Source organism: Pogona vitticeps, chromosome 6, assembly GCF_051106095.1.
Source record: "Pogona vitticeps strain Pit_001003342236 chromosome 6, PviZW2.1, whole genome shotgun sequence".
NCBI lineage: Eukaryota > Metazoa > Chordata > Lepidosauria > Squamata > Agamidae > Pogona > Pogona vitticeps.
The window spans coordinates 99,950,164-99,968,131 of record NC_135788.1 but is presented as its reverse complement, the minus strand read 5'-3'; the positions used below and the strand labels follow the sequence as shown (position 1 = coordinate 99,968,131).

The window sequence follows — 17,968 nt, the reverse complement described above, 5'->3', positions numbered from 1 at the left end:
TATCTTGAAAGCCACATTAGGATCACTGTAGATCAGCATATAACACACATGGCAAAGGATCTTATTTTCATATCTCCTCACTCTGCCCTGTGTTTCTGTTATACTCTTTCGTTCTTTTGCTTTATACCTGTTCTTTTCCCTCTCCAAATGCCTCTAGTATCACACACCCTGCCTCCTGTGTCTCTTGTTGAGAGCAATAATAACAACCATAATGATCTTAGAACTGCAGAGCTGGAAGGGACTCTATAGATCATTGAGTCCAGCTCCTGTCAAGGAGGCCCAGTGGGGAATCGAACTCCCAACCTCTGGCTTCGCAACCAGAGACCTCAATCAATGAGCCATCCACAGCAGCAATGATGTAGTCACATTCTTTTAGACTTTAGATTTATTTGGGCCTCCTCTTTAGAAAGCAACAGGCATTGCTTCACATTTCAAATGGTGTTGTGCACTCCCTGGAAGCCACTGGCTGGTACTTTATTTGTTTCAAAATGTGGAAAACTAACCTCGCTGGTTTTAGAGGGCATCCGTGCTCGCTCCACAGCTGAACTTCTGGATGGCATCCTAAGGAGCATTCCCAAACTTTTTTTTTAAAGCAAGGGTTCAATAGTTATGCTAGAATATATTAATGGACAATTGTTACTATCATGACCACTTCGCCATGATGTGTCCCAGAAAGCATAGGTCTGGGTGCAAATTCTTTCATGCAAGGATCCATCATGAGGAATGGATAGAAAGTGATGGCAATTGAGATCAAAATAGTCACCAGATGGGGAGGACAACAGGCTTGGAACCATTTGTTATGAAAAGGCACTTTACCTGTACTTGAAACTACTCCTTCTTTGAAACAATTTTCTGTGTGCTAATGCTGACATTATAAATGTCTTAGGCTGACCCCTCACTCAAATTATGCAGCAGAAGTTTAAATATGTGTGTGTCCATGAACACACACACAGTTCCCAAGGAGGTTATACTTCTAATTAATTTATTTACATCATATATATGCCATCATGTTTTGTCTGCCGCAAAGCTCTCTGGGTGGCTTACAGTAACTGAAAATTCAAATTGCACAGTTTTCTGATTTGATGTTTTTCCCAATTTTCTTCCCTCTGAATGCTTACTTGGTTTCTAAGTGTTGTCATTTTAATGAGAAAGTAAGTAATAACAGTACTGAATCAAGCAAGCTGAATATTTACCATTAAATCCTACGCATGTCTGCTAGGAACAAAATCCCACTGAATTCAGCAGGGCTGACCTCAAAGTAAGTACAGCCAGGATTGCAGCCTTCATTGTGTACTACCTCTACCATCAGAGCCATCCACCATGCCCCACTAGTCAGGGATTATGGAAACTGTAGTCTAGAGGAGAGCAGGTGAAAGAAGACTGGTGTGTTTATGCGTAGACGGATACATATCAAAATCAAGTCCCCAAAGCAAAGGAAAATGTTTCTGCACGATTTCTAATATATTGCATGGGGGTTATGCTTCAGTCATTTGATGATTCTTTCCCCCAGGCTCCCATTCATACCTACCACTTGTTTTTAGCATCTCTGCTTTTTGTCTGTTTCATGCCTGGTCCTATGGATCCCTTAAACAGCAGCTTCTCTTTGCAAGGGCTTTTATCATTAAAAGGATTTTATCATCTATACTGTGCTTGTCCTCACAATGACTCCATGATGCAGTTCTGAATTTCTCCATTTTATATAAAAGAGAACTGAGACCAATACTTCTGGTGGGACCGGGAAACACTTGTAATTTCCCCTTTTCCAAAAGATAGGTGGGGGGGGGGCTATGCTCTGTGGTAGAGCACATGCTTTGAATGTAGAAAACCCCAGATCCGATCATCAGCATTCCTGTTAGTAATAATAACCATGTGCTGTCAAGTCAATTCTGATCCGAGCTACAGAGTACTCAGAAGTGTTTTACCATTCCCTTCTGCTGGGGGCATCCTGGGACTGTGGAGCTTTGCCCGTGGCCAGACAGGCTGGCTGTACTCACAGGAGGCAGAGTGGGGAATCAAACTCTCAGCCTCTGGTTCTGCAACCGGAAACCTAAACCACTGAGCTATCCCACCAGCATAAAGCTGGGAAAATGCCCACCTGAGACCAGCTGCTGCCAGTTAGAGTTGATGATACTAGGCTAGGTGAACTAATGGTCCCTAATTCAGCATAAGGGAGCTTCCTATGACTCTTGTTAGTCAACTGAAATATAGGCCTAGGCAGAGGCTGGATTTGACATTTACTGCTCTCCCACATCCAAATGCAGCTTTGTTACCCAGGGGTATGGAACCTCTCATCCTTCCTCAAAGAAGGTGCAGGGCTGCATCTCCCTTCCTCCCTGTTCACTGGCTCTGCAGGCTGGGGTTAATGGGATCTGGAGTCCAGCCACAACGAAAGAGCCATAAGTTCCCCAGTTCTATTCTAGGATGGGGACATGGATTGCACGGATCCCCAGGACCCTGTTTCTGAGGCCCCTTCGGCCCTTTCTAGGGGAACCTGTTCCACTCACCTTAATGAGTTTGCAACGGATCTGGGCCGAAACCATGTGGCTATTGCGCAGGTTGCCCACCCGGAACATGAGGCAGAGCTTTCCGTCTCGTTGGGAGATGACGGCTGCCCGGCTAAACATGAGGGTCTCTGCCCGCTTCTTGGGCTGTGACATCTTGATGAACATGCATCCGATCAGGAAGGCATCCACCACCGAGCCTAACAACGACTGGAAGAGGAAAAGCACAATGCCTTCCGGGCAACGCTCAGTGATGTAGCGGTGGCCGTAGCCGATGGTTGCTTCCGTTTCAATGAAGAAGAGGAAGGCCGATGGGAAGTTGTAGACGTTGGCTACGCATGGGTTGTGTCCGCCGTTGTGGTTACTGTGGTGCATCTCAAGGTCGCCACGGAGATAAGCAATCCCCCACCACATGGAGGCCATAACCAGCCAAGCCACTGTGTAGGTCAACAAGAAGATAAGAAGATTCCAGCGCCACTTGAGGTCCACCAGGGTGGTGAAGAGGTCCGAAAGGTAGCGACTGTTCTCACTGCCCAGGTTACCATGCTGGACATTACAGCGTCCATTCTTGTCCACAAAACGCTGTCGCTTCCGGCGGGCCGAGGCACCCACCACAGCTTGGTACTCATCGCCAAACTTCCTTCGCACTACCGACATTGTGATCAGGAAGAATGACTAGTTTGCAGCTAAATAGATTCTTACCCAGAGCTGTCGCTGCAGGAACCAAAACTGGACGGTGGCCTCTTCTAGATTCACGCCCCTAAACTGAACTTATCTGAATGGATGTTCTTTGTCTTCTGGGGAGGGGCAGATTAGACTCAGGAATACATGACAAGGGGTGGTGGTGAAGGACTGAGCAAGACTGGCAGGTCGTCTCTTCCGTTCACCATGGGAGGACACTGGAAGAGGCCAGTACCACCTTCTTACTGGGATTTGTTTTGGGCACTGGCTAGCGTATTCTGGTGGTGTTTTTTTCCCCAGGTTGGGCTACTGCCAGATAGTACAAAACGAACCTAGATGGTCCAGGATTGCGTCCACCCCCTCCCTCTCCTTGAAGGCTGATGCTGGAGTAGAAAAGAAGCGAATCACCTGGTTTGGCTGGGCGACCACTTCTGTATTCCGGCGATGTCCACTGCCAGGAAGGTTTGAAGGTAGTCCCGGAGTGGCTTCCTGGGGGTCTCGTTTTCACATGCCTCGGCTGGTTTGCCCCGTGTGTGTGTGTGTGTATGGGGGGAGCTGCAGGCTCCCCGAGAATGCCAGGAACGGGGGCTAGAGGGCAGAGACCGCTTGGTGCCTATGGATCGGGGGTGGGTGGATGGACACCGAAGTGAGCCCGCACGGGGTAGCAGGATCTGATCTTTCGCAGACTGTAGGCTGGCGGCCGGCTGAGACGTAAGCCTCGGCGGTCCCTCTCGGACAAGGAGAAGCGGGTTCCAGGACAAGCGGGCGGGGAGGGAAGCGTTTGGCTGTAGCGATGCCTTTCCCGCCAAGGGACGGCTTAAGGGGGGAGGGTCTGTTCGGGACGCCAAGCCCGATCTGGCTTCGCTCGGGTTCCTGGCGGTGGTCAGCCGGAGTCCAAGAGACCGAAGGGGGGGGTGGCTGAGGGCTGTCTGTCGTCCTTTCTTCTTCTTTGCTATACGGATCCGTGGGGATCAGGCGCTCGGCGGAACGGAGCTCCCTAGGACGGGACTTGGCGCTCTTCTTGGGCGAAGGGCGGCGGGAGCGGCGCCTCTCTTTTGCAGAAGACCAGCCGCTCCGCGCTGCCCGCCGGGTTTCCGAGGGACGGAGGAACAGGAGCGATGCGCGGGAAGAAATCTTCTCGCCTCCCGCCCACCCTTTTTGCTTGCTTTCTGTTTTTTCTTTCTTTCTTTGTCTCCCTTCCTTTCCTCCCTCAGCCCTTTCCCAGCACGTTTGGATCGGGAGGCTCGGTCTTCATCTAAGGGAGACGGATCGTGGCTCTAGCAGAGGGCGGCGATTGGTGTCGGTGGAAGTCAGGAGGGCGAGCAGTTCGGAAGGCGGCGGAGGCGGGTGGCTGAAGCAGAAATCCCGGGCTTCGGCCAATCGCGCAGGGAAGCGAAGTGGAGTAGTAAAGCAGCGGCGGCGGCGGCGGGGGGGGGTCTGCGCAGCGCCGCCTAGCGGCCGCCGCCTCCCTTTTCGCGCCCCTGCGCTTCGGCGGTCTTGCGCGCCGGGATCTTCGCCGCGCTGCCGCCGCGCTCTCCCACCGGCTGCCTTGCCAACCGAGTGGAAAGTGCGATCCCTTCTTCTCCTAGCGGGGGGGGGGGAAAGAAACTCTTCCTCCCCGGCCTCACTGCTGGCTCCCGTTGCTGCAGGGACTAGCGCCCCGCCGCCGCCACAGAGCGCTGGAGACGGTGACGGGGGAGACGCGAACCTCATGCCTAAAGCCGCGGTGACTCATGCGAGCGAGCGACACAGTGGCTCAAGTCCCGCGTAAAGAAGCGGCGGAGAAGTGGTCGGAATTCGAATTAGGGACTCCCCGCTCCCCCCTCCCTCCCCTGTCGTTTGGTTGGTAGCGCGGCGCGGCGGTGCGTGTGGTGGGGCGGACTCTGCTCCTCCCGATTCAGGGACCCTTGGAGAGCGAGTCCCTGAAGGAGGAGAATTTGGGGGGGGGCAGGAGGGTGGATAGTGAGCAGGGGTGCTGGTGGAGGAAGAGAGCTAGGCATCATTTTAGCCCAGCCCACCATCTGGCTGTGTGTCATCAAGTGGTAAGGGTACTTTTGGGCATGTACAGAGTGATTTCTCTCTCCCTCTTCAGAGTGGCACTGAATGGAAGAGCAGGACCAAGAAGGTAAGTGGATGCCTAAGATTTCTCAGGTTGCTGGTCTGAGGCAGGCCACTTCCTGGATGGGAGAGTCTTTTCCAGGGACCCACGGAGGTCAAGAGTGTTGGCCTGGGACTTGACAGATCCATGTGCGAATCTCAACTGTCAGCTCAAAATCAGTGGGTCAGGTTTCTCTTCCTCTGTGAGTCTGAGCTACTCCACAAGGTGGCTGTGAGATAAAGTGAAGACGAAGAAAGGTGGAATATGGATGCAAGCAAGAAATATATAGAAACAATGACCTCAAAGGTACACCACTTTTGAAGAAGAAAGACAAAGTTTACATTTACTTAGATTCAAAACAAAACAGTTGTCATCAGTGGTGCTTTGCAGGCCCACAAGTTGAGTTGGAAGGAACAAACTTTCCCGGGGCAGCTCTCAGTCCCACCACCCTCCCAAGTGCATTTGGTGGGGACACAGGAGAGGGCCTTTTCTGTTGCTGCTCCCAAACTCTGAAACTCCTTCCCACTGGAGGCCGGCCTGGCCCCATCTTTGCTTTTCTTCCACAGACAGGCAAAGATTTTTCAGGCAAGCTTTCTCTTAGTGTCTAAGAGGGGATTCTTAAAACGAGACACTGTGGTTCATGTTTTCAGTACTATTTTCATCTACAGTGTTAATATTATGTTTGATTAATTCTTTTTAAATATTTTCATAATTTATGGTTCTTAGCTCTTAATATTGCTTATTTTTAATACTGTAAGCCAGCTCGGGTCCCTTTTAGGAGAAAGGCAGGGTCTAAATATTTCAAATGAATAGCTATCCTGTTTCCCTGAGAATAAGACCTAACCTGAAAATAAGCCCTGGCATGATTTTTCTGGATGCTCATAATATAAGCCCTACCCCCCAAATAAGCCCCAGTTAAGAGAAATCCCACCCTCCACCATTGTGCAGCAACCGGAAGAAGAAGATGTGACTGTATTTGAATAAATGTAGATTGTTGTACATGAAAAAATAAAAATAAAACATCCCCTGAAAATAAGCCCTAATGCACTTTTTGGAGCAAAAATTAATATAAAGCCCTGTCTTATTTTCGGGGAAACACAATAAATAAACAAATTAGAAACATACCATCATTTAATATGGAGGCTTTATGCCACAATCTTGGTGAGGAATGGATGCTAATGGCTTTCTCTTCCAGGAATTGCACAATTCCATTCTCTTTTTAAAAAAACAACCACACTGCTGCCTTTCATTGAATCCTGAGGCAGTGAGTTCTAGAGAGAGTTCTTTTGCTTCATTTTGTGAGTAAACCCATACAGAAGTGAGCTTTCAGGGGGACTTTGTACTTAAACACATCTTTCTATATGGCCAGGGAGAATTGTAGCCTTGAGAAGCCAACATTTGTCTTTAAATTATGCCAAGTTCCGGACTCATGGTACTCCTTGTTTGGAAGAAATGTTATAATCTCATGATTTATTCAGACTTTATCCATTCTCTTGAGCCATTATACATGATTACACTAAAATGTTTGTATTTGATAATTGTTGGAGTCTCTAAACTAGACTGTCTCTCATGTGAGAAAACCACAACTGTCTGTCAGTCAGTCTGGGGGAACTATTCTAAGTATGGAAGGATGGTCCACGGATGGAGCAATGTGTTATTTCTGCTAATTGTTATTACGCGCCATCAAGTCACATCTGACATATAACATAATCACATGCCATCAAGTCTAGACATACGGTGATCCTTTCTGGGATTTTTTTAAAGGTAGAGAATAAACAGAAGTGGTTTACCACCCCTTTCATCTGAGGGTACCCTGGGACTGTACAGCTTGCCCAAGGCCACCCAGGCTGGTTCTACTGGGAGGCAGAGTATGGAACTGAATTCGCAGCCTCAGGCTCTGAAGACAGATACCTAAATTCCTGGACTATCCAACCAGCTATTTGACTGAGGAGACCTTATTAAGGGTTTCAGTGTATTCAGATATTTGTGGAGCAGTTTTATCAGCACTCTGCTCTGTGAGTTTCCCTGGCTGAATGGAGATTTGAACTCAGGTCTCCTCCAGTCTGTCACTCTATCCACTGCATCACATTGGCCCATCTCAACTCTGTTCCCTAACTTATCAAGAAAGTAGGCATGGATGGAACATTTGCAGAGTAGAATTAATAGATAGCAGGCATGCTTTAACTTTTCCCACACCCTCTAAATTTCACTGCCCCTCCTCCAAAGCCACTTGCCTCCCCTGCTGATCTTTTTCATTTAGGTTCCTGTCTCAAGGAGATGATTAAAAGAACGAGGAAAGAATTTGCTTGGGACAGAAGAGAGTTAATGACTTGGAGAGAACAGGTAATCAGTCAGGATAGGAGGGCTCAAGCACCTGCAAGTAAGAATGATCAGGAATGGAGCTTAGCCAAATGCCAGAACGAAAACAGGGGGGGGGGCTGAGATGGCTTAAGCTTATGCTGGGATTCTCAGCAGGCCCCTTGCATCCCCTTCTCTCTGAATCTTCTCTGTAAGTCCGCAACGCCATGCATTTCTGGTAATGTATAGTTCCACCTTTAAGGTCAGAATTAACAAGGATGATGCTGAGCTTGATAAAAAGAGGAAAGAGAGAAAACCAGTAGCATAAATTACTGTGAAAAATGAATGTTGGGTGCTCATTCTCCTTTTGCTCTGTCACCTTGATCCTATGAATCAATTCGCTTTGAGTGCTGTAAGCAGAGAGAACAGCTCATAAATGTTATGGCTAACTGAATAACAGGGTACAACCTGCTTGCTATGCCATTAATGTCCCTGTGCTAGAGTTTCAGTCTGCAAGCATTTTGTGTGTGTGTGTCGTTAGACATTTTCACAGGACTTTGCACATTTTGGGGAGGGGGTCCTCACAGATGTGCTACCTTTCTTTTGGTGTCTGTGACCTGGACAGGTAGCTGCTAAGTGTGTGAAATATAATCATCTTAGAACTGCAGAGGTGGAAGGGACCCCATGGATCATGGTGACCAGTTGCTGTCAAGAGGCACAGTGGAGAATCGAACTCCCAACCTCCAGCTCTGCAGCCAGAGACCTAAACTGTGGAGCTATCTGTCAATTCTACAGTGTTAGAACTGCAGAGCTGAAAAGGACCCTATGGATTATCGAGTCCATGCCTTCGTTCAGAACAGAGCAACTGCTTCACAGCTGCGCTTTGCTACAGCTTTCGGTTATCTCTCTGAATCGAAAGCCAACCAGCTATTTCTCAATTGTACAATCTGATCTTAATTAAAAATATCCAGTGTGTCCTCCTTGCTAGCTATTCCCTCCCCCCTGCAGTCGTCCCCACTCATCTCCGAAACGTATTATTTTCCTGCTTACCAGCAGGGGGGTCCCTGGAGTGTGGAATGAACCAGGATTCCCAGTGACTGTTTTCGATCTAATTTCTTTGCAAATCAACTCGATGCTCTCCCGAGGAAACGGTAACAGCTAAGGATCAAATGAATGGTGAGAACCGGAGCGTGCTGAGATCCGAGGCTTTCTTCCATCAACTCTCGGAAAGTGCCTTAGCATTCGGGGACTCACGTACCTTTGTTGAGTCAGTGCTTCGTTCAAATGGGAGTACCGTGGGGAGTCTGTGTGGTATGGAAGTCACACAAAAGCGATGCACATACTGGATGAGGAAAAAGCCCGACAATGGCTCCCCCACACAGTGTCCTTTGTATTTCACTGTGCACTTAATTATCTCACACTGCCATGTATAGGTAGGATGTACTTTCCAGTTGCTTCTGATTTGTGGCAACCCTGTGAATTAATGTGCCATCAAGTCACTTGCGATTTATGGCAGCCCTGTGAATTAATGACCTGCCGAAGATCCTATTATTAACAGCTCTGTTCAGGTTTTGCAGAATAAAGGCCAAGACTTCCTTTATTGAGTCAACCCATTTCATGTTGGGTGTGTCCATTAGTGTCTGCGTAAAGGAGAAAAGGAAGATTGCCTTCCCTATAACCCTAAATTTCATCTTTCTTTAAATGTACACAGGTAGAAACTAGTCAGGTCAACAGTCCAAATATATATATATATGGTGGTGGTGGGGGGGAGGTTTTGGTCCAGAGTCACCTTGAACTTTAGGGACATTTTTGGCCACTGTGTTGGAGAAATGTAAAGGGCAGAAGAAGCCAAAAAGAGGGGACCTGGTCTATGTTACGTTAATGCAGTGTTCTTGGAAAAGAAGCCATATGACAGCTGGGTGCCACCAAATGATTTTTTTTTTAGGGGGAAGGGGCATGGCTAATCTGGGGAAATCCAGGAGGTTGGAATGAGGCCCCATGATGGCCACATTGGACCTCAGGGCCTGAAGTTTGCCACCCCTTCCTTGAGATTAGAAAAGGGTATTTTTAATTTTTTTCAGACTGCAGCTCCCAAAACATCCCAGCCGGCTTGGCCACAGTGATCACATAAGCACTTGGGTATCCTGGGAATTATAGTCCAAAAAAAGGTAACAGAACTTCAGTCCAAGCTCTGTCCCAGCCTTGCCTTGTACGGTCTTTCCTTTCCTTGCCACCCCCTATTCTCATCTGCCTGCTTTGAACTCCTTTTATTTTTGCATCTGTGTTTTCTGCATTGATTTGCTAGAAAAGCCTGTTTGTTCCTCAAGGCAGTGTCCCTGATCCTGAAAGCGTGTGGCTGATTGGTTGTGCTTAGTGGCTCAGCAGCGGAGGCTCTTCTCCCATGCACCAGAGCCCTCTTTTCTTCCCTGTAACTCATCTTTATTCCAGGGGGCTGAGACCTAGAATTAAACAGAGAGGGGATGGAGACAACCTATTAATCTAAGGCCTGCACTTGTAAGATAGAAAGGAAAAGGCATGGTTTATAATCTGAGTCACACGGCTGTGTGGAAAGTGAGAAGTAAGTGAAAGCGTTTGCTCAAGGGGGAGAAGAAAAGACTGGCAACAAATTAGGGCTTCCTGGTTAGATCAAAGGCGTTGACAGATAATGAGAGTTAATAAAAATCAAGGAGACATCATATAGAGATGAAAATCGTGTCCTGAAGCTGCAACCTGTAGAGCTCAAATGCCAGATGGCCAGGATCCCTTGTCGAGACGCTGTACATGCAGTTCATCATAGCCTTCAGAAAAGGGGGACTTTACCTTTAGGACAGAAGACATGGATTCTGCCCTATCCAATAGGAGTGGCTAATGATGCCAGTCTCTCTTTCTCTCTCTCTCTGTGCGCGTGCGTATGCACACGCACGCATGCCTGCACACATGTGCATGTGCACGTGCACACGCGCGCACACACACACACATCATCACCATCACCATCATCATCATCATCATCATCATCATCATCATCATCATCATCATCATCATTATTATTATTATTATTATTATTATTATTATTATTATTATTATTATTCTTATTCTTATTCTTATTATTATTATTATTATTATTATTATTATTATTATTATTATTATTATTATTATTATTATTATTATTAAACACCAGGCATGGTCGGTCAAAATTATAACAGCATTGGCTGGTATTAGATACAAGTTTCAACCAAAAACCTAAGTCTTAAATATCAGTGCAGTATGTATGTTGTTCCTAATATTGCTGGGTTTTGTAGCTCTCATTGTGTTATTTCTGAGATCTGCAATTGCTTATAGTATTGTATGAAATTTCTTGTTGTTGCTTGTTAAATAGTTCATTTTTCTGATAACAGTGGAATAACTTCAGAACAAAGGTATAACATTATATTATGATAGCAATTTAGCGTGTGTTGGCTTCTAGATCGAGTGGGGGGGGGAAGCAGGGTTAGCCTTACCCCCACATGGACGGCTGCTCATCTGCCCCCAGCACTAGTTGCTTATGGGGTAACTTAATTTCTTTTGCTGTGTAACTAATTAGCCTCAACTCCTAGAAAATGATGGTGTTATCCTGTTACAGTGAAAATGTCAAAGAGTGTTGTGGCAGCTTAAAGACTGTACAGTTTTATTTGGCACGACCTTTGATAGACTGCAGTCCACTTCTTCGGATGTATGCAATGCTAGGGAGACATTTACACAATCTATGTCATATGAAATACGTCTCCATTGGTATATTTTCTCTTTGCATGTTTTTGGTTTGATCCCAGGAATTAAGAGCAATTGTAAATAATGGAATCAAATGAATCAAAAGATGGAGGAGACCAGTGTTAATTCTCAATGACTTCATTGGTGTAATATGCAATACTGTCTAAATAGGGATGGACAAAATGGGCCCCCAAGCCTCCCTGGAATCCTAACACCCCTAGTTTTTTGCCCCCTAAATGCAGGCCATACTAGCCTATTCTGGATCTCACCCACGGTTGGCAAATGTTCCCCCATTAATTCTTTCTGAGCAAGTATGATCTTTGATAAGATAAAGATTATATAGTACACATCTTCTTTTAATGAAAGTAAGTTATGGCTTTAATTCTAGTATTTTGTTTTTTTCCCCTCTCTCCAGTTTTCATGTTTATATTTCATTTTGTTGTCTTTATTATATTATAAGCTTCTCTGGACAAGGTTTCCTGCTTTATATGCTTTGAAAAGTATTCCATTTGGACCAGGGATGAGAATAACGGCAATAACAGCCACTATTCTCTCTGGTTTCAAGCTCAGGGTCATAAATTCTGAGAGTAAAATTCAATAAGGTACCTTGTTTTAAAAATACCTAGAGTTATTCTGTGTAGCATAATGATTACAAAGCAGAAATCAATCTGATGGCATTACAGAGACCAAATGTTCTTATACAGAATGTTGTTTTCCTGGACTACAACTCCCACATTTGCTCATGCTCGAGGATGGGGATGCTGGCTGGGGATGCTGGAAACTGTAATCCAAAGGTAACTTTTCCATGCAGTGTCTCTTTTATTTCTGGGGTGTAAAATATTTTCGGGGCACATGTTGCCTTCAGTAAAGCTCCTTGAATCAGTGGGAGAGCCCGCCTTTTCTTTCACATCCCATCTAATCCACGGGCTGTGCTGCCTCCTATATTAATAGGGTATCTTGAGGAAAAAAAACTAGCTTTTTCATTCCTTGGTGAAGTTGGTTTTGTCCCCTTTTATTTGCTGACTTTGTCTACTTCGTTGCTGTTGGCAGTGATGATGATGATTGTTATTATTGATTTTTTAAACATGATCTTATCAAGCAGAGAGGGAAGGGTTAAACTTCTCCCTTCATGTAAATGATGTGTGAGGAGAGTGCAGTATATGCATTTATCTCACTTATTTTATTGTTAACATTATATCCTCAAACTGCTGAAGGTTCTTATCTCCATTTTAACCTCACAACAACCCTGTGAGGGGTAGGTTAGCTTAGAGATACGTAGTAAGTAGACCAAGATCACTCAATAAGCCTCATGGAATCTCCCCTGTTCTAGTCTTATACTCTTATCATTACAGCCATACCATCTCTCAGTACCATAAAGATTGTGTACTGCTGGATGCTGTGTCCACAAAGACTTCAGTGCAAATGGAAACTATTAATTTACAGTTCTCTGAAATGTCCTCTGAGTCTTCATGCTTGAAATGACTTTAAAATCGCAGCTAAATGACATATTGATGCGTTACTCCAACTCATTTGCTCTCATGATCACACATACTATAGATGTAGAGAAAAACATGTTCAGCTTTGCAAATTGGCATGCATTTGTTGAATAATTAAATCATTTTTTTGAGATAGTGAAATATGGATGAGTGTGTTTTTTCCTCTCCCTGATTTTGGTTCCAGTTTTCTCCTTTCTTGTTTATTTGTTCTCTTATACCGCCCCGCCCCCACACTTCTTCCAGCAGCTGGCTCGGTGGCTCAGAGAGGTAAGTATGAGCCAGAGGTTGAAAGTACAATTTTCCCACTGTGCTTCTGGAGGTACAGTCAGTCTGTGTTGCTGTAGCCAAGCTGTATAGTTGCAGGGTACTGCCAGAAGAAGGGAATGGTAAACTGCTTCTGAGTGTTTTGTATCTAGGAAGCCTTGGGAAGGTTCAGTGTGATGGCCCATCGTTATTATTTCTTCCCTCACCCTCAAAATCGGCTCTCCTCTGCATGTTATTCTTACAGCAATCAAGTGAGTTTCATGCCCTGTTGCAGAACAGAACTTGCCTCTCTCAAATACTAATCAAGCAGCTTCCGATCCTCACACCATACTTACTCTCTTCGATACAGGAGGGAAATGTTCCTCCATGGTGTAATCAGAAAAGCAGCCACATTTTTAGTTACAGGGAAAATTCAGTTCACATTTTTTAAATTGTCATGGGGCGCATGAAATGATTTGAACAGATTTGTGAAGGCTTCTTATTCTGATTCTGTGACTGTGAACCAAACCTTGGAAACGTTGCTTTCTGAATGATACCTCCAAGTGGCCTTGCCTAATGTTCTTGGAGGTACAGTCTAAGGAGGCAGCTGTTCTAAGCTCTGCTATAAGCCACTTCATAGAGGACAAGCGCTCACATGCCTATGCATGCAGAAAATGAACGGGCATGTTGTGTTGCCAGGTCTCAGGGCACCAGCTGGAGGGTTTCTGGGGCGAGACAGATCACAGGATTAGTGGTTCTGGAGAGGAAGTTCAGTAGGACCCCCATATCCACAGGGGATTGGTTCCAAGCCCCTCCCCCTATGGATGCTGAAAATTGCAAACACTGTGCATAGCATGGTAAAAGAACAAAATCCTGAAAAAAAGTATTTTCATCATGTATTACCAGAACTGGGCACTAGAGGGAACTGGAGACCATGCTACTGTATGTATTCTTTACCAACGAGAATATATAGCATAGTCTTTGGTTCTCTCTAATGGTTAGTTCTGGTAAATACATCATCAGCATACATATTTCTTTTTTTTCTTCTAACATTTTAAATATTTTAGACTGAGGATAAGTGATACCATGGATACCTGTTCTCTGGATACAGGAGACCTGTTCTAATACTGATTTTTGTATGAGAGGCAGCTTTAAAGTCTAGGTACCCATGTCTGCACATTCTCAGTTGATGCCAAGACACTCGCCACGAAGGGGTTTATATGTGTATTGCATGTGTGCACGGTTGACACACCAAAACATCAGGAGAGAAGTGGAACGAATTGGAGCCAGTGGGTGTGTGCGCTTAGATCTATTGGGGCCTTTGGAGCAAGGAAGGGGGTTGAGCACCAACATCAGGAGCAGTGAGCCTTCTTTGTTGAAGGTGGAAAACCATGTGAATCCTGGAGAAAAGAACCCTCCTTTGGGCTGGTAGTGAGATTTTGGGCCTTTCTCTCAGGGAATGGCATGCTGTTGAGCTAGTAAATTATGGGTGTTTTTTGCCTAACCATTTGCCCTTACCATTGTGGAGACAACTGTCTTGCCTGAAGCAATTCTGTGCTTCTGGACACTCCCTGAGCCCTGTCCCCACATTGACCCTCCTCCAAGTTATTGGGTATTACTCCTATTCTACTGTACCCTCCAACTACAAAGATGATCGGCATGGTCAAGAGTAAGCAATAGTGAGAGCTGTGTTTTGTTTTTTGTTTTTAAGATCTGGAAGTCCTGTCCCAAAACCTATCGTGTCTGTTCCTTGATATGTCCTCCAGAGTATGGTAATGGGATTTAACTGTAAAACTGGTGGGGGAAACTCTAAGATATGGAATCTCATGCTTCCAAGTGAATTTTCTAGCTATAAATTACCACAACCTAGCCAGTTCAATTTGGCTCTGACGTTTACAAAATTTGGTGAACATCTGGAGTATTAAACTGGTCTGAATGTATTTGGAGTAGATGCAGGACCCTATTAATTTGTGACTCTGGATAGGTTGTGTTTGAGATAAACCTGTTTGTGATGGGTGTATCGAGACATTAAATTCAAATCGTGTTTGATCAAATTTAATTTGATACTGTATGTTGGAACATTGACTTCTAAAAAAAAATTGAGGGGGAATATCCGTTCCTTGCAAGTGGTTGGTCTGGGAAGTTTTAATTTTGCACAGTACCTCAGAACAAACCTCTGTAGGATCTAAGGGGAAATTTGAAGTTTGGACCTTGGAGCTCTCATGGCTGATCCGAGAGGGCTTTGGCTGTTCTGCTCCCACTGGAGGGGGGGGAGCACTGTTATAGGAGGGAATCCTGCCAGAGAGCACATTGCCGAGGGCTCCTCCACACAGAAGAGGTGTCTCATGTCTCCAGACATTGGCACTATTTGACTGTTGAACATCTGTGACCACTACAAATGCTGTTTGAAGAGTGTCTGGGTTAAAAGAGGGAAACCATGAGGTGCACTTTGGCAGTCTGAACGAGAGCTGATGTCCTGTCTCTCTGAAGCTGGCCTGCCTGCCAGGTCCTATCCACTTGGCTCTCTTCCCTAGTGAGTGGGGGAAATGTGTTCTTTGTATTCCACTTGGCTTCTGAATAGTCATCCCTTTGTGTAATCAGTAGTTTGGCCATGTTATCTCTGGCATGCATGTCAACAAAAGAAGGACAACAATGTCGAGACGAATCTTGGATTGTGTTTGGCAAACTTTAAACACTGAGCATGAGGTTTGGTCTAAGGCCTTTTTGGTTAGCAGGCAGTGACAACAGAATCTCATAGCCAAGCTTTGACAGAGTTCTTACAGAGTTTTTAAAACCTCGCATGCTGTCTGTGGTTTGAGTGACCAGGAGGGACTTTTCTAAGGTGACTGTCAATCTATCCAGCACTAATCAATCATTCTTTCCCTACCTCTGAATTCAAAGAGAGTTTTGCCTCTCTGCTGAGTGGCCCTTTCACTCTCTTTAGTCTGTTGGAAGCAGTTTGTTTGTTGTTTGCTTGCTGTTGATCTGTCCACAACTGTTAAGTAATGATTTTTTAAAAAAATATTTCTCCTACAAATATCTCAGAGTATGTTATTGAGATTATAAGTGCCCAGTTAAGGAGAAAGGGGTGGACTTTGGGGAATGTGAATAAGTTTGTCTTCCGCAGGAGGCAAACCCTGAGTTTGCGCGGGAAGAAGAGTTGGAGGTGGCTCTGAACGTTTAACATGAGTCTTTTTATTGTCTAACAAATTCAACTCAACAGTTTCAAAGGGATCCAATAAACTCAATTCTGGTAAAATCCTACAACTTCGTACTTTTACATCTGGCGTTCTCAAATCATTCCTGACTGAGGGGCTGGTCCAAACCATTCCTGATCAGTCATGGGCCTCGGGGGGGGGTGCTCCTCACAGCACAAACTGTCCCACAGCATGGGTGTCTCACCCAGTCCCCCTCCCGTTGTGGACAGAGTAAAGAGGGACTGGGATGGATCACCCTCCGTCCCCCATACTGGTTGCGAGGATATACCTCCACAGTCCATTCCAGCAGTTCTAGAGCACCCTCCTTCGCATATAAGCCCTTTGGGTCTGGCAACAAGCCTCCTCCAATCTGGAGATTCAGAAAGTCCTTCAACAAACCCGTGGCACCTTCTTGCCCAAATGCTAGTTCGGTTTGCACTTCTCGGTTCCTCCTCTTGGTTGTCCTCCGTCCGTTAGAATTCTAAAACTGTGCACGTTCTTCTCCTCCTTTATAGCCTCCTCCCAGATAATCAAGTCCAGCTCCTTCCCGCCTTCGTCAGCTAGACACACCTCTAGTGACTCTTTATATTCCTCCTTCTCCTGCCCTATCTCCACCAGTATTCCCTTCACGCAGCCGCGGCTTTCCTCAAGGGTCTGCTCGGTAGAGCACGGCACACTGGCATTCTCTCCTTCACAGGGAATGTATAGGTATTCTCTGTGAGTCTCTGTGTAGCATATTTTTTTTTAACCAGAAATTCAACATTTCCCTCCAAACAGACAAAAAGCAATGTTTGTCCAGGTCTGATCTCAAGACTCTCAGAATGCATGATGGAGGAACAGAAGGGGCGGTTACTCCTACTTCCTACACTAATAGCAAGGGCAGCCCTACCAGTAGGCAATATGAGGGAATTGTCTCAAGATACAGATTTTGGGGTCTCATGATTTAACAGCAAATTGTTAGTTATCCATGCATTAGTACTGCCTTATTACTGCCAGAGACAGAGGGAGAGATTTCTGTTATTTTCTGCCTCCTGTAGTGAAGCAACTTGTCTGGCTTTGTCTGCTGTGTGCCAGGAGCTGTGTGGCTAAAGTACCATTAGCATCTCTGCTTCCATTAGCAAAATCTCTTGGATCATCCCTGAAGAACTGAATTTCCTCTGGCTCTACCTGTACAGTCCTTATCAGGGAATTCCATTTAAAGCAAAGCAAAGCAAAGCGTGCTGCTTATATACCGCACCATAGTGCTTCAAGCACTCTCTGGACGGTTTACAAGTTAATTATGCAGGCTACACATTGCCTCCCCAGCAAGCTGGGTACGCATTTTACCAACCTCGGAAGGATAGAAGGCTGAGCCAACCTTGAGCTAGCTACCTGGGACTGAACCCCAAGTTGTGAGCACAGTTTTGGCTGCAGTACAGTGGTTTAACCACTGCGCCACATACCTTCCCTATTCTTTGACCTGATCAGCTTGCCTGAATCAATCAGTTTCTCCATCCGTCCGTCCGTCCGTCCGTCCATCCATCCATCCATCCATCCATCCATCCATCCATCCATCCATCCATCCATCCATCCATCCATCCATCCATCCATCCAATTTAATTAATTGTTTTTCTTCCGCTAGGGATCCCAATGTAATGTAGGACAAAATGTATCAAAACAGGTTAAAACAATTGGAAACCAAAGGGTTAACAAGATAATGTTGTTTTGATT

The 17,968-nt window shown here is 45.6% G+C and overlaps 1 protein-coding gene and 1 long non-coding RNA gene across 4 annotated transcripts in view; one reads left to right on the top strand and one right to left on the bottom strand.

The window, feature by feature from the left end:
* LOC110079128 (G protein-activated inward rectifier potassium channel 1) overlaps window positions 1–3,899 on the bottom strand; it is a 29,150-nt gene extending 25,251 nt beyond the window's left edge. For 2 of the 3 annotated variants that reach the window (XM_073004383.2, XM_073004384.2), the window contains exon 1: window positions 2,505–3,687. In XM_073004383.2, the coding sequence (XP_072860484.2) occupies window positions 2,505–3,158 (654 nt within the window). In that variant the 5' untranslated portion in view covers window positions 3,159–3,687. Of the gene's footprint in view, window positions 1–2,504 lie in introns of all 3 variants that reach the window. The other variant, XM_020793951.3, reaches the window with a different exon arrangement.
* A 4,657-nt stretch (window positions 3,900–8,556) lies between these two features.
* Window positions 8,557–12,116, top strand: LOC140708460 (uncharacterized). The gene is made up of 3 exons (XR_013537591.1): window positions 8,557–8,754; window positions 9,660–9,746; window positions 12,027–12,116. It is a non-coding gene; the product is annotated as an uncharacterized LOC140708460 (long non-coding RNA).
* The last annotated feature ends 5,852 nt before the right edge of the window (window positions 12,117–17,968 follow it).